General features: G+C 36.9%; 10 protein-coding genes across 10 annotated transcripts in view; 1 reads left to right on the top strand and 9 right to left on the bottom strand. All coding sequences in view use genetic code 12, as the record gives it.

Moving 5' to 3' along the window:
- I9W82_003892 (uncharacterized protein) overlaps nt 1-962 on the bottom strand; it is a gene marked incomplete at both ends in the record, with an annotated part of 1,746 nt that extends 784 nt beyond the window's left edge. Inside the window, one exon of the mRNA XM_067692905.1 lies at nt 1-962. This exon is cut by the window's left edge and continues 784 nt beyond it. Within this exon, the coding sequence (XP_067547480.1) occupies nt 1-962 (962 nt within the window).
- Nucleotides 963-1,330: 368 nt separating this feature from the next.
- I9W82_003891 (uncharacterized protein) lies at nt 1,331-2,437 on the bottom strand (the record flags this gene model as incomplete). The annotated part of the gene is made up of 1 exon (XM_067692904.1): nt 1,331-2,437. One exon carries the CDS (start codon nt 2,435-2,437, stop codon nt 1,331-1,333), a length of 1,107 nt encoding a protein of 368 aa, XP_067547479.1.
- Nucleotides 2,438-4,233: 1,796 nt separating this feature from the next.
- I9W82_003890 (putative cystathionine beta-lyase) lies at nt 4,234-5,403 on the bottom strand (the record flags this gene model as incomplete). The annotated part of the gene is made up of 1 exon (XM_067692903.1): nt 4,234-5,403. One exon carries the CDS (start codon nt 5,401-5,403, stop codon nt 4,234-4,236), a length of 1,170 nt encoding a protein of 389 aa, XP_067547478.1.
- A 700-nt stretch (nt 5,404-6,103) lies between these two features.
- On the bottom strand, nt 6,104-9,130 carry CHS2 (chitin synthase I; the record flags this gene model as incomplete). Its single annotated transcript, XM_067692901.1, has 1 exon — nt 6,104-9,130. One exon carries the CDS (start codon nt 9,128-9,130, stop codon nt 6,104-6,106), a length of 3,027 nt encoding a protein of 1,008 aa, XP_067547477.1.
- Nucleotides 9,131-10,438: 1,308 nt separating this feature from the next.
- On the top strand, nt 10,439-11,473 carry I9W82_003888 (uncharacterized protein; the record flags this gene model as incomplete). Its single annotated transcript, XM_067692900.1, has 1 exon — nt 10,439-11,473. One exon carries the CDS (start codon nt 10,439-10,441, stop codon nt 11,471-11,473), a length of 1,035 nt encoding a protein of 344 aa, XP_067547476.1.
- Nucleotides 11,474-11,544: 71 nt separating this feature from the next.
- On the bottom strand, nt 11,545-13,185 carry I9W82_003887 (uncharacterized protein; the record flags this gene model as incomplete). The annotated part of the gene is made up of 1 exon (XM_067692899.1): nt 11,545-13,185. The coding sequence occupies one exon, from the start codon at nt 13,183-13,185 to the stop codon at nt 11,545-11,547; it is 1,641 nt and encodes a 546-aa protein (XP_067547475.1).
- Nucleotides 13,186-13,973: 788 nt separating this feature from the next.
- On the bottom strand, nt 13,974-15,023 carry I9W82_003886 (pyridoxine 4-dehydrogenase; the record flags this gene model as incomplete). Its single annotated transcript, XM_067692898.1, has 1 exon — nt 13,974-15,023. The coding sequence occupies one exon, from the start codon at nt 15,021-15,023 to the stop codon at nt 13,974-13,976; it is 1,050 nt and encodes a 349-aa protein (XP_067547474.1).
- Nucleotides 15,024-15,489: 466 nt separating this feature from the next.
- I9W82_003885 (cytochrome-b5 reductase) lies at nt 15,490-16,389 on the bottom strand (the record flags this gene model as incomplete). Its single annotated transcript, XM_067692897.1, has 1 exon — nt 15,490-16,389. The coding sequence occupies one exon, from the start codon at nt 16,387-16,389 to the stop codon at nt 15,490-15,492; it is 900 nt and encodes a 299-aa protein (XP_067547473.1).
- A 296-nt stretch (nt 16,390-16,685) lies between these two features.
- Nucleotides 16,686-18,338, bottom strand: TUB1 (alpha-tubulin; the record flags this gene model as incomplete). Its single annotated transcript, XM_067692896.1, has 2 exons — nt 16,686-18,007; nt 18,314-18,338. The coding sequence occupies 2 exons, from the start codon at nt 18,336-18,338 to the stop codon at nt 16,686-16,688; spliced, it is 1,347 nt and encodes a 448-aa protein (XP_067547472.1).
- Nucleotides 18,339-18,670: 332 nt separating this feature from the next.
- On the bottom strand, nt 18,671-21,946 carry I9W82_003883 (uncharacterized protein; the record flags this gene model as incomplete). Its single annotated transcript, XM_067692895.1, has 1 exon — nt 18,671-21,946. One exon carries the CDS (start codon nt 21,944-21,946, stop codon nt 18,671-18,673), a length of 3,276 nt encoding a protein of 1,091 aa, XP_067547471.1.
- Between the last annotated feature and the right edge of the window lie 2,029 nt (nt 21,947-23,975).

Below are 23,975 nucleotides of genomic sequence, written 5' to 3'. Positions count from 1 at the left end.
TGAGGGTTTTGCAGTTGTTGATTCGATTGCATCTGTTTGAGCAATTGGTCCATAGGTAATGTGTAATCCAAAGGATTTTGTGAAACTGGTTGTGGCGACTCCATTGGTGTCAAGTAATTTGAGTCATCATGAACGTCGACTTGATCGGAAAATTTGACCTTTTTAGATTTGCGTTTGCGTGAATTTGAGTTGGAATTAGTTGAAGAGTTGGAGCCTGGCCTTTCTCCAGTTAGGAGAAATTGAGTAAAGCTATCAATATCAAGCGGTGCCATGGGTTTGGAATCATTATTTGGTTTTGCATCCTGAATACTATCAACTTCCCCATCGCTACGGTCTGAACTATCCTCATCATCATTAAGTCTCTTTTTTGACAAAATAGAAGGCGGAGTCGGCACTGGCGCCACAACTTTAATCAATTTCCTCAGTGGGTTCTCTCCTCTTAATGCGTGACTGATAACCCTTAGCAAAGCAAAAAACTCTCCAATGTTGATACTTTGGCTTATCTTTTGGAAAATATGACTTATTTGCTGCCTGATGGAATCAGCAATTTTGAAGTTTGTTAGAAAGTTGAACACATCCGAGATGGAAATAGTTCGACTATTTGTTCTTGCTAGTATATCACTGTACCATCTCATATACGTCTTTGACTCTTGTAATGTTAATTCTTGTGCTGTTAAACTCAAAGGGATGCTATACTCGTCTGATGCACCATTTTCGTAAGGAATTGAATCAACAGACAAGCTCGGATGGCGGTTAGCATTGGGTGGTGCTAGTAGGCTTTCATAACTATTATTGTCACTGTGTGTGATCTGAGGTGGCTTATCCGGATACAAATGCTTAATGTGGTTGAAATTTAGCCGGGATTTTGTCGGAGTAGGTGGGACATTGGTGTCATTACTGGGAAATCTGCTAGGACTTATGTTGTTCTTATTATCGACTGTGTTTACATCGTACCAATTCATTTCAAAATGTAATCAGTGGTATACTGGTGGAAGTAATGATAGATATATGGCTATTGATGTGTTGTTGAACAAAAGTTTGTTGGAGAGAGACTTTTTTTTTTTTATTTTTTTTGTTTCCGCGACATATCAAATGACGCGTGGAGTAGATTTGCGACATTGAAGAGGATGTTCACGTACGAGCTACACAGTTCACTTGCAAATAGATCATCATCGCATCAATATTAAAAACAATTATAAGCATATATATAAGCCTATTTGTGGCTGGACAAAGGGTTTCCTTTTTTTTTTGCGTTTTTATTAATTTTCTGAAACAGATTAACGAAAGGTGGGAACAAAGGTCATCCTCAAGACAGTCTCAACAACCACTCTTATTGGTGCATAGCCTCTTGTAAAGCAACAGTGTCGGCCACATGCCTATTTTTGTTTATTCCAACACGAACATTTCTTTGAGGGGAAGCAACTCTTTCCTGTTCGGAACCAGCCCAATCAGTATCTTCTTCTAAATCTTGAAGCTTGCCTTTACCCTTGTCAACATAAGTGTCACCAATGTTGGATCCTGCCATTTTCTCAACCTCTTGTGCCGATGGCATAAAGATGACTCTTGTACCTGGAGACTTGGCCATGTTTTGTAAAGCATCCAAGTATCTAATTTGCATAGCTGGCTTAGATGCCAAGATATCAGCAGCTTTTCTCATCAATTTGGCACTTTCAACTTCAGCTTTGGCATTGATAATCTTACCCTCACCAATTCTCTTGGCTTCAGCAGCCATAGACAATGAAGCTTGAACCTTGTCTGGTAAAGTCAAATCTTTGATCAAAATGGATTCAATATTAACACCCCAGTCAAAAGCGGTCTTGGCAATAATTTGTTCAATTGATTCAGCAATTTCTTCTCTCTTTTCAACAACATCTTGCAATATTCTACCACCAATAACATCTCTCATTGTGGTTTGGGTTCTCTCAATAATAGCATTATCAATATTTTGAATTGAAAAGATGGCCTTCATTGGATCAATAATGTTATAGTACACCACTGAGGTAATAACAACTGACACGTTATCTCTCGTCAAACATTTTTGGGCTGGGATTTCACGAATGTTGATCTTAATTGAGACTCTAGTCAATCTTTCACTCCAAGTATTAACGTAACTCAAACCTGGCTCAACTGTTCTCGACAACCTTCCAAAAGTTTGCACCAACCCAACTTCACCTTGATCAACCTCCTTATATGGATTTTCACATAAAAAGCAAAACATACCGCATTGACCAAAACAAGAACCTAATCCAGCGATAAATCTTTGGTAACCGCCTGGTGAAGGTGTGTCATATGTCTTTGCAAAATTTTTTAACACCATATCTGGTTTGACAGTAGGCTCCTCGGAAATTGTATTCATTTTCTGTTTGTAAGTGGCTGGATCAAAAGACTCAGTGGAATGGGAGTCCCCCGTAGTAGCATAATCGTTAGTACTTTGCATTGTTCTCTTAGTGGTTGATGATATGAAGAATATTGGGAAAAAAATGGAGTCTTGGAAGGGGAATTTGTTGATCCTTTTATAATAATTTCTTGGATCGTGACGATTTAGTAAAAATCCTTTTTTATGTTTTAAGGGTTTATTTTAGTTTTATGAAATGTGATATGGGCTATTATTACTATTATGTAATGTACTAATAGTTAAGCTGTACCTTAGAGCCATTGATTATGTAAATGCTTATGTAAAAAAAACAAAAGCTTAGCGCCGTACTCATCTTTTCAACCAATTAAAGTTTATGTGGAGCGGTTTTTTTGTGTGCGATTCCATAAACAATAGACTACTGTCTTTAAGAAAAAAAAAAAGGGCTGATCAATTAGTGGAAAAGGCTTGGCATAGTCAAATATTTTCACGTCTTCGTTCTCAATCTCGCATATTGACTAGGATAGATGAGACACGTGGATGTGATGTCCTGAGACAAAGATGCGCATGATCGGGTAGGCACAAGCTGACACAGCATATGTAGCTCAAGTGGGGTCAAAGCATAACTATCCAATAGGTACCAACTCTTTTTAGTTTTCTTAGCATTATCTAGTTGATGAGTCAAACGGAGGTAAGACAAGTTATGAAAGAAGCGGGCTGTACCACTTGCAATATGCCCAATTGTGATTCCTCGACTCGGCACGATACTAACACAAAAACGGAATTAAAATTAACGATTGATGAATGATAAGAAAAACTCATGATCATGAAAAAAAGATGGTAACATGTACTTGAGAAAGAGCAATCCGAACAAAGACATTTTGGTTTTGAGAAGAGACTGACGTAATGGCTTTTGAATTATGGTAGTTGTTTCCTTTGTATCCTAAAAAAGCCGTAACGACTGGGAGAATGACTAAGGTGGATGATAGCATCACATAGAATGAACACATCATAGAAATATCATAGAGTGGGAGGCTTTAGCTTCAGGTCCAGTAATTGTCTTGCCAGGGAGGGCTCAGCCTTCTATTTTCGTAATTTCTATCAAGTCGATAATTTGTGGTCATGAAGTTGCACAAAAAGGTTACAATGCCATTTTGCGCATTCCTCAAAAAAAATCTTTGCACCCATCGGTGATAAACAACGATAAACATGGAGTCAATACGGATCGAGAATACCAAATGCGAAGTGAGTTATTCAGAGGCACTATGGTGAGAAGTGGTCATGCAAGTTTCCTCTGCATCAATCCTTATCTTGGAATTGCAATTTACTTTCATATTGTAAAGAAAGCTTCCCTAAAGGCAGGCCGAATTCTTCTAAATCAAAAGCACAAAGAACGGTAACCACATGCGTAACCCACGTTGCAAAAATGTTATCAAGCATCGGTTCCGCGCGGTTACTAACGGAAACCCCTTATCACCGATCTAGAAAATCGGCAATGGCGACTGTCCTTAACCCCGAAATAAATGACTTGTACACCTTCATAGCTCAACTTTGGTGACGTAATAGATCAAAGAAGGACACGCCACAACACACGTGGTGATGCTCGTGTAACGTGGTTTGCAATAGAGGTATCTTGGTCACTGCTAGTTTCAGGATTATCATTTCTAAATACTCATGTCTTATAGAAGCTTAGATAAAGTAGATACTCCACTGTAACGATTGACGAACGTGGCGCAAGCAAGAACAGTCGCTGGTGGTTTCTTTTAAAAGTTCAAGGCTTGATCGCCTGTATATCGCTCCCAAGCTAACTGGGCAAAAACAAGAGCCACAATCATACACAATATACAAGTACCCACACAGTCACATAAACCTATGTTACTCTATACGCTCAATTTCTTAATTTCCTCAACCAAAGCATCAACATCACCATCACCCGACAACCCATTAACCAAATCAATCAATAAATCACGAGGATCTTCCAATCCAATAGATAACCGCAACAACTTCTTACTAATATGATCATCACTCATTGCTCTCCATTCAATCAAACTTTCAGCACCACCTAAACTAGTAGCATGATGAAACAACTTCAATTTAGAAGGAAACGATTTTGCATGCTGTTCTGTATCTAATTCGATTGAAAATACAGGCGTGTGACCATTGGGGTATTGCGTAGCAATAAATGCATCAGTTTGCAATGATCCATGATAAAGTTTATCCAATTGAGGGAATTTGGTTCTGTTTTCATCAAGGAACTTGACAATGATTTCAGCAGATTTAGCTTGTCTTGCCACACGCAATTCAAAAGTTCTTAAACTTCTAACCAACAATGAACTTTCCAAATTGGCGATATTTGTACCAAGAACCAATCGGTCCAAAAGCAAACTCTCCTTCGTCGCTTGGTCCTTAACCAACAACAATCCAGCTAACAAATCCGAATGACCACCAAAAAATTTCGTTGCTGAATGCATAACGATATCAGCACCAAATTTGAATGCGTCCAACAATGGAGGCGGAGCAAACGTCGCATCAACAGAAAGCAAAGCACCACGATCATGAGCCTTCTTGGCATACTTAGTGATATCGAAATATGTACCATATGGATTCACGGGAGTTTCCAAATGTACCAAATCTCCAGCACCAATAGATGCAAACCCCTCTTCTTCACCCGCATCAATATCAATTTCCCTTGTGCCGTAATTCCGTTTCCAGATATCAAGAATACCATGACATCCGTGGTATGCTTGTCCAATAGCAACCAGTTTCGGATTCACATGAGTGATCAACCCATTGAACGCCGACAACCCAGAATTGTAAACGATAGTGGGGTATCCAGTAATAGCTTCAACAATAGCTTCAACTTGAGCAGCATTGGGGTGATTCTCACGCGAGTACACGAGTGTAGTTGGGTCAGTCAAACCACCAGGAACCAACTCATCGGGGTTGGATGAGTAGCTGTATGTGGTTGTGATGTGGATGGGTGAAATTACGTCGTTGGTGGGTTTGACGTGGTCGCCACCGTGGATAGCTTTAGTTGAAAAATGTGACATATCTGTAGTGTGTATGTGTCTTGATAGATACAAAAGAAGGTAGATTTGAAATGTGTATATGGGACAATTGACTGGGCTTTATATAATGATTGAGAAGAGCCTCACTAAGCTATCCCTCGAAAGAAATTTCGTTGAGTAATTTATGGTAGCGATCCTTTCGGAACGAAGAATCGCATCGAGCTCAATGCGCGTTCTAGAGAATGCATTTTGCGCTTTAAACGTATTTAAAACCTCTTTGAACGGCGTTTTCTAAAAAAGTTTAAACATAAGTGCCTTTTTATCAATTAAGCCACTAGAGATTCTACTTGAACGCCGTGTTGCAAATTTTAATGAGGGACAGTTCATGAACCTCGTGTAAACGAAGACTTCACCGATGCAATTTTACTCTCTAATCACCAGGTACTCGATTGTGAAATCTCCCACTAGTCTCTAGTGCTGTCCCAATTATCCCATCACGTAGCTCTACACGCCTCTTCAGCAATTCTTTTCTGTCTTGAAGCTGGTTGTTATCCGAGAATTTTGACGATTCCCAAGGCGCATCCAAAATTGCGCTTGAAATACCAAAAGCCATCAATAATTACCAAAAACGCCGTACATGGCCTTTATCCCACCAATAAAGCCACCCTCCTTGCAAAAATACAGACACTTTATAAAATTTATCATCCATAATATATGCAAATATACACATCCCAGTCTTTTTTTACTTTGTAGCATGTTCACTGCGTCTCATTCTCCTTCCCAATCGACTAATCAAGTAATAAATACATCCAATAAATCTAAACAACGCCATGAAAGCAACCGTCCACAAAATCACCGTCAAGAAAACCTCCAGTCTGGTAGTTGTAGTAGTAGTATCGCTCGTGTCTGAGCCATCTAACTGATTAACTCCACCAGTTTCTAATACGACAGCAATGATGACGAAATTGGTAATCATCCAGATCAAGACCGTCATTGATCGAATAAAAGCATAATAGTCTTCTGTGTTTACTTCAACGTGTTTTTCTGGTGGTGGTGCTGGATCTCTGATTTTTTCCAATTGGTTCAAGTATGATTGATTGATTTCTTCCTTGAGGATGGGCACACTAACGTCAAATGTACCATCATCACGTAACTTGGCTTCTCCAAGGGACTTGCCTCCAACATCTCCCTTTGTACCCCATGAGACATCATCAATGTTACAAAACGCATAAATGTTGAGCACATTGATGTAGGATGGTGATAAAAGCAAGTATTGAACAAATGAGGTAAACATGTGCCATGGTTCAAAATACAAAAATGATGCTAGAAAGTATAAGGCATAAGTTGAAGCAGTCGCCACAATCAAGTCTCTAAACTGAGCATTTTCAAAAAACAACTTTACTGAAAAACTTTGTTCTTTGTAAATTTGTTGAATTGAATGAACAGCAAGGAAAATGGCCGCAAAAATCATATATGCCATCAATATGGCAAAGAAAATGACAATGACAATATAGAATCTTTCAGTTCCCTTTGGCTTGTTACCAAAACTGAGGACAAATGTAGTGACAATGGATGCCAAGTATAACCATAGGAAAACCACCGACAAGACGTTTCCAGGAGCAAAATTTAAATCACTATCAGATAAGGATGTAGTCAAGATTCGGAAAACTAGGAAATAAGATCCAATGGAGAACCACGATACAATCAAACTAATCAATTGATAAAAGAATTCGACATGCAACATAATCTTGCGACTGATTGAATGAGAACTTTTCCAAACTTTGAAAAAATGAACTAGGGAATAAATGGCGGCAAAGAAGGAACCATTAAGCCATCTTCTTCTTTGTAGGATAAATTCTGCTAAGCCTTCAGGAACATCAGTTTGAGCTCTTGCTGCTTTACAATATCGCAAGACCCAATTACATCCATGTTTAGCCACCAATTCAAAACACAAGATACGATCTTCGGCAAGATACATATTTGAAGTAAAGATACCTGCTTCTTCTTTCAACAATGTTCGTTTCAATTCATATTCATCATCTTGAGGATCCAATTCTCCTGATGAGTGGAGAAACTCTCCCTTGAAATATTTCTCAAGTGGTCCATTACCATTTATATCATTTTGTAAAGCGATATTTCGATATGCTGAGAATGCACCTGGTAACACCGATATGAATCCAAATGATGATTCAGTTGGTTTATCCAAGATGTTGGATATTTTATATTCAAAATTTTGTCCATACACCAATGGGTTTGTAATCAATTGTCTTTTCTTTAAGGAGGCGATGATTTCTCCACATGCTCCAGCAACTCGATGATCATTATCAAATTCTTTCCATAATTTATATAATGATTTACCTGTTGGTTGAGTACCACAATCCAACAATACAACAATCTTGGGGTCCAAAACTTGTCCAATTGCTTGGAAACACCAACGATGAGAATTAATCTTTTTCGCATTTGTCTCTTTTAAGCAGAATAACATTTGTACTGGTACGATTTTCTCAGTGGTTAATTTAACCACATCATCAGAAACTGAACTTATACCAACTCTAGTAGTATATTCATACATATGAGCTTGTACTTTTTTATCATCAACTCTACTCTTGGCTAACCCTTCTTGATAAACACCCAATCCTGCCAACAATGCTTGTGCACGTTCATTAATCTTGGTTCTTCCATCACTAACAATACAAACAACAATTTTTTTCCAAGAATCTTTACCCCAAGTTGAAGATCTTGATTTTGATTCGAGATATTTGATATTTTTGAAAACACCTTTTAAAGTTCTACCCAATAGTATGTCATCTTCATTATACATTGTTATAACAATCATCATTTCTGTTTGTCTTGGAATAGGGTAATGTACTGGTCGTAAGATGTATGCGTCACGGTAAAAGTTTGAAGGACCACAAGTTACTGCAGTATATCTCATAAATGCAAATTCTCTAGCTAAACCACCATCTTTTTCCAGTGGGTTATAATCTGGGAATTTTGAGAGTAATTCACCAGCTACTGGACAATCAAGTACTAAATGTCCATTTATACCTGATGCTCTAATAGGCTTCTTTGCTCTGACTTCTTCTTGATCTGGTGGTTGTTGAAAATCAGTAGGATCAGTATTGTCACCAAATGGACTACCTGGAACGGTTTCTTCATCAATTAAATTCCCCACGGGAACAAATTCTGGTTGTGCGTCATCATCGACAACGTAGCTAGCAGTGGCCAAGTCATAGTGATCACCTTCAAATTGGTTATATTGTATTCTTTGATCAAATTCTCGTTCTTCTTGATCTTCATCAGTGTATACATGAGGAACAAAAGTATGTTGGTTGTTGTAATTACCACTGTAAGCTCCAGGGTATTGTTGCATTTCATAGTCTTCTTCTTCAGGATGGAAGGGATCACCTTGTACTTGTGGTGGCGCAGCGAATATGGGTTGATTATAGTAGTCATTGTGATTATTAAGAGAAGAAGTTGATATATTTTGTTGATAGATTGGTGGTGGTGGTAATGCACTTGTAGGATTATAATTTAATGAAGTTGAAGATAAGTTGTTGGTGTATTGTGCTTGAGTTAAGGGGACATTACTCATGTGACTAGTGTTGTGATTTAAAAACTCCAATGACAGGTTATCATCATCTTCATACTCATCTGATGGCATTCTATAAAGGTTGGATGCAGTGTTAGTGTTGTAGTTTGGATGTAAATGGTTTAGATCATCATCATCATCATCATGACCACTAGGTCTGGGTCTGTTGTAACTCATTGCGTGTGGAAAAGATTGACTTGGGTTGAGTTAGTGGTGATCTGTTGGTATATATATATATAGTCTGATTTAGTTGTAATTAGTTTTGATTATGATTGTGATTAAGGCTGTGATTTAGTCATCTACTATCCCTTTGATGATTTGATTATATTACTCTGTGGTGTGTGTTGTTTGTGTGTGTTTGTAAAAAAAAGTTTCAGTGCGTGTAATGCACAGCCGGTTAAAACTTTTTGTTTTTGTTTACAAATTGTATTAATAGTACACTATGTATGTTTGGATGTACTTTCTACTGTTTTCCCCTTTTTAGTCTTTTGATTTTGGTTTTGATTTTGTGTAATTTGAATGATTTACAATGGTCTCAGCCTCCATTGTCATAAAACAATATGTTACGACACTACAAACTATTCTTACTTACTTTACCACCACTGATTCTAACTACAAAAGAGTATTGCATAGGAGTAAGTAAACCACTTTTCTTTTTTAGATAAGTAGCAATACACTTATAGTTTAACTATACCAAAGTAGTAGTACGTTAACTGATAATTCATTACCTAAGACATACATTTGCCAAGAAAGAAACAGAAATATATATATGTATACATATATATAGTTATAGTTGTAACTATACATTGTCATATACGTCATTAGTTCTGTACTAACTGACTTTTAAACCCTCTTTGAGTCTTTTTATTAAACCCTCTGTTCTTCTTGACGTAATAAAACAGTTTCAACTTCAATTTCAGTGCAGTGTCGTAAATACTTATTTTATGACATTAACAGTATATTATACGACACGACAAACACACACACACACACACACACTCACACACCTTTACTGACACAAAAAGTTATATTGTTACAGTTGACTTTTTTTTGCAGTCATTAAAAGAAACTCTTCATCTATTCAGCTCTACATTTCTAGTTTCTCTTCTATCAGTCAGTACTATTTCTAACACATTCTATTCTTTTCTTTTTCCTCCTTACTATTGAAGTCTTACACCAACTTGCAGAAGTCATCATGCAATTGACACAATCGACACATTTCTTTTCTCTATATCCAACTCGCTTTACTCTGCATATGTACGTACCTTTTGTATAGTCACTCACTCACAGTCAGTCAGTAAAAGTAAGCTTCAAATAATCGTACAACAATACTTTATGAAGATTTGTAGAAAGATCTCTCCATTGCAAGTTTCTTTTTCAAATACAGAGACACCTTTAACTTTGGCTTTTTTTTATAAATGTTGATCCAATTTACCTCAATGTTCATAAAAGAGTGCTCTAAAGTTTATATTACACATTTCGATCATGTTTAACCAAATACAAACATATCTATTAAAACGTATATTTGAAGATTTAGATCCAAATCTATTTCATTCAATTGAAGAGACGACAATACCGACACCTGCAACTGCAGCCGAGTCGCCAATACTAGGCTCCTACAGTAAATACAATGATGCTGCAGTCTCACCACCAAGACATTTCAAAACTCAAATCAGGGTCTACAATCAAATTATCAATCTGATTAACCTGTATAAGGGTTTACAATTAACTAATGACAACTACAAGCTAGTGGTTTTATACTTTGAATATTATCATCTATACATCACAACCAACAAAGTAGTTGAACCAAACCCAAGAAGAACAACACTCAACTACATAAACTACATCATAACTTCACTAGACACTAAACCAACATCTTACCAAAAAACAATCTCCATAATTGAAGACTTGCTATTCATATTCACACCAACAGCCCAACTAGGTACAACTTACCTCAATGAAATCCTATCTGATTTCAACTACTTTATAACCTACTTCCAATCCCACTCAACCCTTACAAAATCAACAGTAATTCATGCAATTTCATTAACTTTTGCATTTGAAATTTTCCAATACCCTCGAATAGCAAACAAGATTAAACAAACATCTACAACAACAACAAACACACCACAATCACCACCACCACCACCACCACAATTATCTTTATCTTCACAACAACAAAACTTACTAATTCAATTTTCACGGTTCTATTTCATTACTAGTTGGATAAACTATACTACTAATAAATCAATCAAGTCAATATCTTTAGATGAAGTAGCTAAACAATTTTGTCAAACTGAGTTTGACAAAGTTGTCAAAGAATCACTGGATGAACAACAACTTAACAACAAAGAGCAAGGCAATTCAAAGAGTGTGATGCTCATGGATGAGGAAAATATTGAAGATCGAGTTGTTGAAATGTATAATGCTGGATCATTAGCTGGGTTAAGAAGTGATGAAATTATTCAACTGTTTCAAGAAGCAATGAAAGAGTATAGATTTAGAAGACAGTTTAATTAAGCTAATACTTTAAACGCTAATACATACATCACCACTTATACCGACTTGTGTTACTAATTAGTCTCTCCTTCTTACTTTTTACCTTTATTGTCCTTCTTCCCTTCTTTCTTCTTCTTCTCCTCTTTCTTTACATCTTTCTTCTCCTTTTTCTCCTTCTCTTTCTTGTCCTTCTTGTCCTTCTTGTCCTCCTTGTCCTCCTTCTCCTCCTTCTCACCAGCAACAACACTAAAATCAAAAGGTGTCTTGGTCGACCAAATAATCCAAATCATAAACACCTCAACTAAAGAAAGCACCATCCATTTCAACTCATAAGTCTCAATCAACTGTCCAGCATTAGTCAACAACTCACCAACATCAAAGAACCCACTAAATCTCATATGAACAAATGCCAAATAAGCAGCTTGTTTACCAAACAATGTCCATGCAATCAAATGAACCATGACTGTGATTAACATAGGTCTCATTAATCTTGGCCATTTCCTAACTTTCCAAAGTAAATGACATCCACAAACAAGTCTCAACACTTGCATCAAAAGCCCACAAATTAATTGTGTTTGTGACCCATATTTGAAGACATACTTCATCAAATCTGAACTTTGATTCAAGACAATATTGGAATAATAATCATTAACCAAGATTGATTTCTTATAAATCAGATATTGGTGATCATTCACCATTATACTCATTAAAGGTTGGGGAATATCAAGACACTTATCCAAAATGAAAACAGCAGCAAGATTTAAAATAAAAGCCGCTTCGAAAAGCCTTGTCATAATTCGAAGAAACGTCCATGTTTTCTTTGGCATGTTGACATACCCTAATCCGAAATAAACTTGAGAAATAATCAATTTTTGCCATTTGTTCAACAAGACATTGGCGAAATATCCAAAATAGTCTTCACTAAATGAATAAATGAAATCATTGGGCATAAACAAATAAATCAAACGAAGAGCTAAATGCATAGCTGAAAACACGGCATAAACAACCAACAGCTGAGTCAATTGTTTAACCACTGGTGGCAATTTCTCAAATTTTTTAGCTTTAATTGCCGGGTACAAGTAACTCAAAACCACCAATGTTGATCCAAACATGATGGCAATGTTCAACGATGCGGCAATATCATGGTAGATACTAGCTGGCATAAACTCCTCCACGCTCAAATAAGCCTTGTAGTTGGTTGGATAAATGAGTCCCCCATCATACGTGAAAAAAGGCATATACACACAATAAGTGCCTGGCTCATCAACATCATAACGAACATAAGTAGTTTCATTAGTAATCACATCATGCCAAACCAGTTTAGGCAAAGGCTTACCAATTTCAAGCATTTGCAAATTGTAAAAAACCTTCTTTTTCACATCATCAACAAGAAGCATGCTTTTCCCCTCACCGTCATCAGCAACTTGTTCATTAAGATACGAATGGTTTAAAAAATCATTGAAATTCGGCACGTTTCTAAAATTAATCAAATCACGATAATTGAAAATCATAACTGGTACAGTCTCATTATCTCTAGCTAAATCAAATTCCAATTCGAAATAAGTATGAGCAGTATCATTGACTAGTAAACAAGCGCCATTGCTTTGATAATTGAAGAATAGTTTCCGATAAGGAGTGGTTGGTTTGACTGTGCTGATGGGTTTGGCAAGTGCACCACCCAATTGGAAAAATTGAGTAAGAAGAGCGTAAATTAGTAGTTGAAACAGTCTCATTTCGTCTCTTGTAGCTTCAATTTCAATTCTCGATTATTGTTGTTATTGTTGAAAGGCGACTATCGATGAGTATTTATAATCTGCGCAATATAATAAAAGAACAGAAAAATCAATCGTGCTATTAAAGATTCAAAGCACTTGTGAAACTTTTGACACGCTGTTTGGTTGAGAAACTAAAGGTGATGATTTGCATGATTTTCCATGCGATTTTTGGAAATAGAAGAATAATAATTGAAATAGTGTCTTTTGTGTTCGTTTTCAAATATACATTTTACCCGCGCAGATAGACGGCAGCAAAAATAAAAAAAAAATAGGCCCACAGCAGATAGACTCTTCAATGTACCGCCAACGAAGCTAGTAACAGATACTCTAGAACTTTCTTGAATGACCTGTAAGAAAGCAAGCCTTCTTGAAGACCTGACAACTAGCTCTTGTTTGGTGTGTGTAGCGAAATGATTTTATCTTTGCATATCCAGTCGTGTACCGCGGTTTTTTAATGCAAGTATCGTGCCATTTTTTTTACAGAAAGAGCCTTTATGGATAGCGTTTACGTGTCAGAAATGCGACCCAGATTTTTGCAACAAGTGTAAAAGCTGAAGCCAGATGCTGGGTAATCAATTTTCGCCACTACAGAAGCATCAAAAGATCTACTGTACGATCTATCTAAAAGGATCCTTTACTGCTCTTATCTCTTCTGTTTTTTTGCAACAATTCAAAGCAAATTATACAAGATTATCCAATTATATATTCTATTTACAGCGATAATAAACTAGACAAGTTCTTCCCTCCTATTGGAACAAGGTGCCTTCAATTTGAGCATTATATCTCAATCCCTTAACCGGATTCTCCTTCAAAATCAAATCAATAGCATGCAAATCATCATCAGATAATTCAACAAGATTGCCAAAATTCAACTTGACTCGATCAATAGTCGATCCAGAAGGGATAGGTAAAATCCTCGTTACTTTTTCAATACCATGGTAATTTGAATGGCCAGAGATTTTCAAAATCCAAGAAAGTGCCAAACTTTCCAAACTTGTATGTTTGACATCATGAGCATAGGCATAAAGTTTCTTCAAGGCAACTAAATTGTGGTTGAAGTTTTCAGGTTGGAATTTATCCAAGTGGAGTTTGAAATGACCAGCTGGGATTTCTGAAAGGAATGTATCGGCATGCTCAATACAATAATCAGTCAAGATTCCCCTGCATAGTGGAGAATAAGCGACAATGGGGATTTGTTTTTCAGAAAGAAATGCCAAGATTCCATTGTTGAGAATATCTTGGGAAAATAATGAAAGTTCCAACTCAACACATGAGATGGGTGCAATTGCCGTTGCTTTCTCAATTGAATTTATTCCAACTTCAGATAAGGAAATCCCGTCAATTGTTCCATTATCAACGTGCTCCTTAATGTAGCTTACTGTATCTTGATATGGCACATTAGGGTCAACTCTAGCAGCTTCATAAATCAATTTAGGTCTAGATGGATTCAGTTTAGGGAAATACGAAGCAACATTTTCAATTGATTTCGCAATGTATTCCTCAGACCCATTAGGCTTCAAATTCACAGGATCCACACCTCCTTTAATTGACAATATCAAAGATTCATTGATTTTGGGGTCGTTTTCAGACACAAATTGTTGTAATAATTTCAAATTGGCATCATTGGGTCCATAAAATTCACCTCCATTGAGAAGCTTAACTCCGTATTCACTATGGGAAGTTACATATTTCAAAGTCTTGATTGATTCCTCAGTGGGACGTGGTTGTGCTGTCCATGTCATTGACATGGTACCGAATCCGAATCTACCCGGAATTTCAATTGGTTGTGGTGTCATTGCAATGTATTGTGCTGTTGAATGTGAATGAATGTATTCAGAAGTGAAATAAATTGAAGTAGGTGTGAAAAGGAACGACAATTGATCTATTTATATATGGTCTGATGTTCTTGACCGTTGTATGATTATTTGGTCTGTCAATTGTTGTCCGTTGTTTTGATTTCTGTTTTTTTTCTCAAACCTGAAATTGCGGCAGTTACTTAATGGGGAAATAATTCCGTTGCCCTCCTATATTATCTCTTATCTTAACCAATACCAGCATATCTCACCACAGCCGAGTTGTAGGCTTAAAACAGGTGAAGCGAGTATTCGGACCCGATGTAAAGAGAGATTAGTACGGAGTTAGTCTTTATCAAAACTACACCCCCAACGCAAGACATGTTACACGATATATTCAATCATCAGCCAAGTATCTGCAACACTTGTTCTATTAACATCACTATAACCATTTTTTTACGTCTGCCCCCTAAAAATAGAATATCTTCTCCTTATCCCACTCTAACTCCTCAAGCAATTCATGTACATGACTCTTCATAGCTGGTGGACCTGACATCATCACCTTTGTATCTTGCTTTCCATCACCAAACATGTCCTCAATCATTTTCTTCGACACATAACCTACACCACCAGTCCAATCCTCAGTTGGACGATCCACGGTATAGTATACAGACAACTTGGGATACTTTTCTGCAATTGAATCCAATTCCAGTTTCAACAAGAGTTCATTTGGTGCTTGGCAGGCGAAAATCAATTTAAGTTCAGTTTCATCTTCTGGATTAGTAATGACGCTAGTTATTACCTGCAAGATTGGTGTTATACCAGTTCCACCAGCAATCAAACCCAATGTCTTGTTTGCATTTGGTTTGTAATCTAACGATCCCACTGGACCTCTGAATTTGACCGTTTGACCAATTTGAACCGTGGCTAATTTACTAGTGACTTTACCATTTGGATAGTGTTTGACCAAAATATCAAAAAATCCAACGTCAAACTGATTCGAGATCGGAGAATAGTACCTTAATTCATCCTTGCCATCAATGGTGAATACACAAGATAAGTGATGGCCTGTAGGTATATCCAACACTTCATCATCACGACCCAATTTGAAACGATAAATGGCAGTCATGGGAGCAACCATAGTTCGATCAATTAATTCAAAGTCACGCCATATCGTCTGGTGCATAGAGGACCGACGTTGCGTTGCCAAGTAGTACTGTACTGAACATACAACAATGATGAAGGCGATGGTGTATGGCATATACGACCAACTAAATAGCCAAGTGCCAAAAAGAATTAGACCAATGGGGATAACTATACCATGAAGTGGATTTGCTAGTAACTTCCTCTTATCTTCTATCTCTGTCATGGTAGTTTACGTTGTGATTCTAAGTGAGATGATGTTTGGAAAAGGAAGTTTGAAAAATTTGAAAGAGAAAAATTATCTCAACAATCCTCCTTTTGTGATTCCTCATTTTACAACCGATAATACCAAAACACCACTGGCCTGGCCATCCCACTCATTAATCAAAAGATTTAAAATTCCAATAAAACTATATAATAAAAAATAAGATCACCAGTATATGTAGTAGGGTATATATAAAAAAAGGATTAGAGAAGAAACAAATCAAAACAAAAACGCAATAAAGATCAGAGCTCCACCACCTAATACTCCTCTTCTTCTTCAGGGAATGAATCAGTACCAACTTCAACGTAATCCCTTTCCAAAGCAGCCAAATCTTCTCTAGCTTCAGTAAATTCTCCCTCTTCCATACCTTCACCAACATACCAATGAACAAAAGCTCTCTTTGAGTACATCAAATCAAACTTTTTATCAATTCTTCTCCAAGCTTCAGCAATAGCAGTGGTGTTGGACAACATACAGACAGCTCTTGAGGCACCGGCCAACTCACTTCCCTTAATAGCAGTTGGTGGTTGGTAACAAATACCAATCTTGAAACCAGTAGGACACCAATCAACTAATTGAACAGTCTTTTTCAGTTTAACTTGAGCAACGGCATTTTGAACATCACGAGTAACAACATCACCTCTGTACAATAAACAAGTAGCCATATATTTACCCACTCTTGGATCACATTTAACCATTTGATTACCAGGTTCAAAACAAGATTGAGTGATTTCTGAAACAGAATTGGCTTCATGGTTGGCTCTAGTTTTGGAAAATACTGGGGCGTAACTAACCAATGGGAAATGGATTCTTGGGTATGGGACCAAGTTAGTTTGGAATTCATTCAAATCAACATTCAATGACCCATCAAATCTTAATGAAGCAGTAACTGACGAAACAACTTGAGCAATTAAGTTGTTTAATGAACTAAAGTTTGGTCTTGAAATATCCAAGTTCTTTCTACACATTTCATAAATGGCTTCATTATCAACCATAAAGGTACAATCAGCATGCTCCAAAGTTGTGTGTGTGGTCAAAACGGTATTATAAGGTTCAACAACTGAAGTAGAAACTTGAGGAGCAGGATAAACAGCAAATTCCAATTTCGATTTCTTACCATAATCCAAAGACAATTGTTCCAATAATAATGATCCTAAACCTGAACCAGTACCACCTCCCAATGAATGGGTGAAAAGAAAACCTTGCAATCCGTCACATTGGTCACTCATTCTTCTAATTCTGTCCAAAACATCATCCAAAATTTCTCTTCCAACTGTGTAATGACCACGAGCATAGTTATTAGCAGCATCTTCTTTACCGGCAATCAATTGTTCTGGATGGAAAAGGTCCTTGTAGACACCGGTTCTAACTTCGTCAATCACATTAGGTTCTAAATCAACATACAAGGCACGTGGAACATATTTACCTGAACCAGTTTCACTGAAAAAAGTGGAAAATCCTTCCTCTCCTCCCTTTGGTCTATCCAATCCATCTTGTAAATATCCATCGGGTCTGATTCCATGTTCTTGGGAGTACAATTCCCAACAAGCGTTACCAATTTGACAACCAGCTTGTCCAACTAAATATAAGTGTTAGTAAAAAAATCAATGCATGGCTAAAAGAATAGGGAAAAATGACGCGGTTTTGACTAATGACAGGATTACATTAATTCAGAAGATAGAAAAGCACAACTGAGGGGGGATTTTTTGCTTAGCTGGATGCAGTAGGAGTCATAGTGGTAGGTGATTAGTTGATATAGCCTTGTTTAAATGATTTTCTCTCATACTAGCGTAACATGTAATTTTGATTTTCGTGTTTCATAAAAATGGCAACACTTTTTTATTGGTCCTTCTTCCTCCTCTAGTATGAGGTATATTATACATACCGTTGATACTAATGACTTCTCTCATAATGTAATTGTATGTTAGATAAGATTACTACTGTGATAGGGTGTATGGTGTATGTAATCTAGTTGTTTATCTTGAAAGAAAGATGGTGGTGTTTAGTATAAATTAGTTATTCTTTTTTGTTTCTGTGTTTGGTGTTTGATTCAGAAAAAAAAAATTTGTTTTGTTTACACTTTACGTAATACATTACATAATATATCCCAATTGGGTAATCATATACCAAATCAAATGAAACCATAAAACCAAACTTATCTTCAATCATCTCCTTTTTACAAACTGTACTGACTTAATCACACATTCATGTTTCTACTATACATCACTATACACTCCTTTCCTTACCACTTCAATCCTAACCATGACTTGACATGTTCAACAATTCCTTCTGGATGACGCTTTAATCCAAGCTTCTCTTCCAATACTTCACTAATTGGTCTTTCCCACTTCAATGACTTGTATCCATTAAACAACTTATTCTGAGCTTCAGCTAAAGTCAACAATTCTTTACGATTCAAACTCGATAACCAATTATAATTGTATCCAAATGAACGTAAATATGACTTCAAATCAGCATTGGAATATGTCTTGACTATGCTGTCCCATTTATCACCCAATTCTTCCTTCGCCACACCAGCAGCATCAGAAAGCTTGGTGTTGAAAATTCCCAAATGGTACAAGATTGAACGGTATTGATTCTTTAACCAATCTTGGAAAACTGGCGTATACTTGACATAATTGTCTTGGGTTGACTTCCAAGCTTCTTTTGACGCAGTTTGAATCTTTTCACTGGCATCTTTACCCAATTCACTAGCCTTGTCGCTGGCCTTTTGTCCATACTCAACTGCCAAATCACCAGCCAATTTGGAATATTCATCATACTTTTTACCAGCATCTTTGGAAGCAGCTGCGTATTGCTTGGCAGCTTCTTTAGAAGCTTTATCCAATGCTTTCAATGCCTCCTCAGAATACTCGTCATACTTCTTACCAGTCAATTTGTAAAACTCATCATACTTTTTAGAAGCTTCCTTTGATGCAACTTGGTATTGTTCGTAAGCTTGTTTGCTTAAATCATCAGAATATTGATCATATTTGACTTTGGCCTTGGCTCCAACATCACTAGCCCATGCACCAAAAGCTGATGAATACTTGGCATATTTCTCCAGTGCATCTTTAGCAGCAGCTTCATATTGCTTTCCAGCTTCCTTATACCAATCATCCGCCTTGGCTGAAGCTTGTTTAGACCATTCACCATACTTTTTACCAGCAAGCTTACTATACTCATCATATTTGGCATTGGCAACTTTCACTGCTTCTTCATATTGTTTAGCAGCTTCAGCTGATAACTCATTAGCTTTCTTGTTTGCAGATTTGGAATACTCAGAAAACTGTTTGTTGGCAAGCTTCGATAATCCTTGGTACTTTTTATCAGCCAACTTCTTGTACTCTTCATACCTCTTTGCTGCTTCTGCTGATGCCAATTCATATTGCTTTCCAGCTTCCTTTTTGGCATTGTCTGCTGCATCTCCAGCAATGGCAGCATATTCATCATACTTTTTGCTAGCCTCTGCAGCTGCTGACTCATATTGCTTACCAGCACTTCCAAGCAAACTTTCCAAATTGTCGTTAACCAATTTCGAGTAAGCATCGTATTGCTTATTGGCTTCCTCAACAGCACGTTCATAGTTTTTTCCAGCAGCTTCAGCAACTGCATCAGATTGTTTATTGTAGAGCTTCTTGTATTGATCGTACTTGTAATTAGCATCTTTAGCCAAATCTTCATACTGTTTACCAGCCTTCTTGGTCAAATCATCGGCTGAGTCATCAACACTACTCAAGTACTCGTCATACAAATCTTTTGCATGTTGAGAATACTCATCATATTTCTTAGCCAATGCTTCATACTGCTCATTGGCATTCTCCAAAACAGCTTGTCCTCCCTTATTAGCTTCTTTTTGTCCCCTTTGGAACCAAGAAGAACCTTTGCTCTGCTTACCAAGTAATGATTGTTGAATTCTCTTCCAATCTTTAATCAATGATCCAATTGTTGATCTGGCGTATTGAGTACTAGCCAACTTTGCATCATAAACCAAATTAGAAAACTTTTCTGCATCATCACTGATTTCATTCAAAAAGCGGCCAGCGTATTCATAGCTTTCATTTTGAATCTCTTGTAAAGCTTCTTCAACTGAATATTCTGCTTGTTTCAACTCATCGCGAGCTACTTCAGTTGCCTTTTGAAAATACTCTTCAACGATAATGAATGCCTTTTTCAATTTACCTTCATCAATAGTATCAGCATCAACAACATTTCTCGACAAATAATGTTTGAAGCTTTTCAAATCTGGTTTATTCAATCTAATTTGTGAGTCGATATTTTCTTTACCAGAACCATGACTCTTGAACTGCTTTTGGAAAGCAGCAATCAAGTCCTGTCTTGATCCTTCAACATTTTGACCTTGTTCACGCAACCATTCCTTGATGGAATTGGTGGATATATCATTATCAACAATATAAGCATCAGCTTCAACATGAATTGGATCACCTCTGTGCTCCTTAACCAAATCAACCAATTGCTTTCTGGTGGTGAAAATGGAGTAAGGTACCTTACGTACATTTAAAAACTCACGCAACTTATCCTTGGACCAGTTTTCAATTCCAACAAAGAATGTATCATTGATCAAGTTTTTGGCTCCTTTACCACCTTTTCCCAGTTCACCTTTTGACAACCAAGGTTCACTCTTTTTTTCCGAATGTTTCAACCAAGTCTGGATATCATCAAGAAGATAATTCTTGTAGCCTTGAGCCTTTTTGATCAAGGATTCTTTGTCTAAATCACCAGCCCATACATCTGGCTTAGTGTTGATAAAGCCATGTAAATACAACCACTCACGCAATTGTGAATAAGACCAAGACTCAAAAAATTCGTCCTTAATTTGTCCCTTTTTATCAAAAATGGACTTGTCGAATAATTCCAATGAGTCAAACAAAGCATCTTTAGTATCAATAATATCATTGGTAGCTTTATAGTTGTACTCCTTAACTTTCTCAACTAAACTGCTCTTTGATGAACCTTTATCAAAGTCAATCTTGTAATTGTTCAACCAGTTCTTCAAATCATCTTCTGACCAAGAATCATATAACCAATCACCAGGATAGAAATTCGATCCTTTATTCTTCTTTGCTATTGAACTAAATTTGCTCTTGAGTGTTTTCAACAAGTCACTCTTGTTGCTCTTTTCATCAACCTTGATACCATGATGCTTCAAAAACTTGGTTAATGAGTCCAAATCCCAACTTTCAAAAAACCAATCCAGGATTGGTTTCTTATCCTTTGAAGAGCCAAACAAGTAGCTAAAGCTCAAGTAATCTTCTAAATTGCTTCTCTTGGGTTTCAATTGCTTGTCCAATTCACTCTTCAATTTATTATACCCATTTTCCAACTTCTTGGCTTCGATATTGGCAACTTCAATTAGCTTTGCATTATCCCAACTAGGATCTTGCTTAATCTTGTTGTCTTGTAAAAATTGTTTTAAATCATTGTTGCTCCATTCTTCAAAGCCATAATTGGCATGAACCAATTGAATGAATATACAAGCTAACCAAATGAATCTCATTATGTAAAAGTAAAGAAAAACCAATTGAATTAGTCTGATGAATCTTGTTGTTTCTCGAGGAAATAGGAAAAAACTGAGTCAATGGATTCTTTGAAGGTATTTAAACAAAATTGAGAAAATTAGTTGTGGGTCATTGTTGTAGCAACCATAAAAATAAGACATTTTGGGGTGGATTTGGTAGCAATCGAATATTAAGGGGTTATGCATATTTATCTCACCAGCTCTAGAATACTATAAAACATAATTGTGGAAATACTACTTGATTCGATGCCATGCCATCTTCCCATTTTGACCCTGCTTACACTTTGTAGCTCCTCTATAATGCGCCACGTAGTACCCAAGTGTACAGGACTTGGTGTGTATTGATGTTTCGCTTCACAGCAACTTTATCCTCGGAGAACTCACTTTTGTGTAATATTGAAAATTTCAGTCCACGTGATAATTTCAGATTGCCAAAGGATTCACAATAAGCCTATGCTGTATTGATCTACGAAATATGATCCTCAGTAGCTTCAGTTATAGTAGAGGGTTTGGAAGTATACCCCGCACATGTAAGCCAATTGAATCTTGCTCAAAGGTTGGCTTTTCACACTTCTATATTTAAATTGTGGCTTGTGCCGGATTGCTACCAATTGCTATCGAAATGATCTCCATGAAGCACTCTCCTACGCAACAGGTGACTTTGGTCGTATGTATAGTGCAATTCCTGTGCTAGCACTCATTTACGCCACAACAAGGGAATGTTTCATTCTGCTCAAAATGTTGGCTGAAAATTGGGCAAAAAAGTCAAAGTCAAAAGTCATAGATGTAAGGTAATCCTGTCAAAGGTGTCGTAATTCAGCTCTTTTACTAAACTGTGCCAAATATGCTTCATCAATCAAGCATAACAAATTATTTTCATCCCTTTAATTGATTGTTGGGCATGTACGTCATGCGCCACACATTTGACATTGCGTATTTTTCTTTTTCTTCTGCTTTTGCACCCAACAAAACACAACATTATGCTTATACCTTCCTAGACTGAAGAAGACATTTTAAAGATGGCACTACTTGACCAGTATTCTGTAAGAAATCACACAAATGCAAGCTAAAAGGTTTCTTTGTAAACATGTAATAGGAGAGGACAGAAATTTTTCTCACTTACATACGTCTGATCGATCCAACATTCAATTTATTTGAAAATGTTCCATGTTACCTGTAGATCAGAAGAAGGCAAAAACAAACCTGCGAATAAAAATTTTTCACCAACATCATCGTCAGCTTTGTCTAGTTACTAAAGCGATTTTTGAACTACAGCTTCAGAGCTTCAGAGCTTATTGAGTCAGAGCGTTGTACGGAAAAGTGACTACTGTAACTAGGAAAATCAAGGAAAGGTGAATCTGAATTACAACAATGGGATGTCTCATGATTACGCAAATTTGTTTCTTAAACTACAGATTGAGGAAGATGCTATGTTGAAACAATTGAGCTATGGTAATATCAACCATCCCTATTGGATCTCCCAGCTGCACCAAATGTTCAAATTGAGCTCAGGGATCAAGGAGAATGAGAGAGATGAGGACTTTCAGCAAAGCTTCAACCAAAGCGAGGACTCAATCAATGAGCAAACGCAACTCCCAAGAGACCAAGAGTCATTCCAACTTCATATACACCAATTGAATGAACTACGCATACAGATCAACGAAAGACAATTAAAAGCATATAGCGAACACGTGAAACGATATCGGAAATGCGAAAAGCTGTGGATTCGACTATACCAAAACAAAAAGCAACAAGAAGAAGCAAAAAGGGCAAAACAAATGGAGAAGAAGGTGAGACGGTTGGATCAAAAACGTCAGTTTAAGGAAAAAGTTGAATATGTGATAAACAAGATGAGTAGTAAATTATCTTTGAGCAAGATTCGATTGGGGAGATTATTTAAGCATTGCTTCGCTGACAAGAGTATGAGTGAAGATGAGAAGAGGGGCAACGAGGCCGAAAATACAGAAAAGGGTTTTCGGTTGGAGGAGGAAGGGGACTTGCTGAAAGC

Source organism: Candida metapsilosis (assembly GCF_017655625.1).
Source record: "Candida metapsilosis strain BP57 chromosome Unknown scaffold5, whole genome shotgun sequence".
Lineage (NCBI taxonomy): Eukaryota > Fungi > Ascomycota > Pichiomycetes > Serinales > Debaryomycetaceae > Lodderomyces > Lodderomyces metapsilosis.
This window is presented reverse-complemented; position numbering and strand designations above follow the sequence as displayed.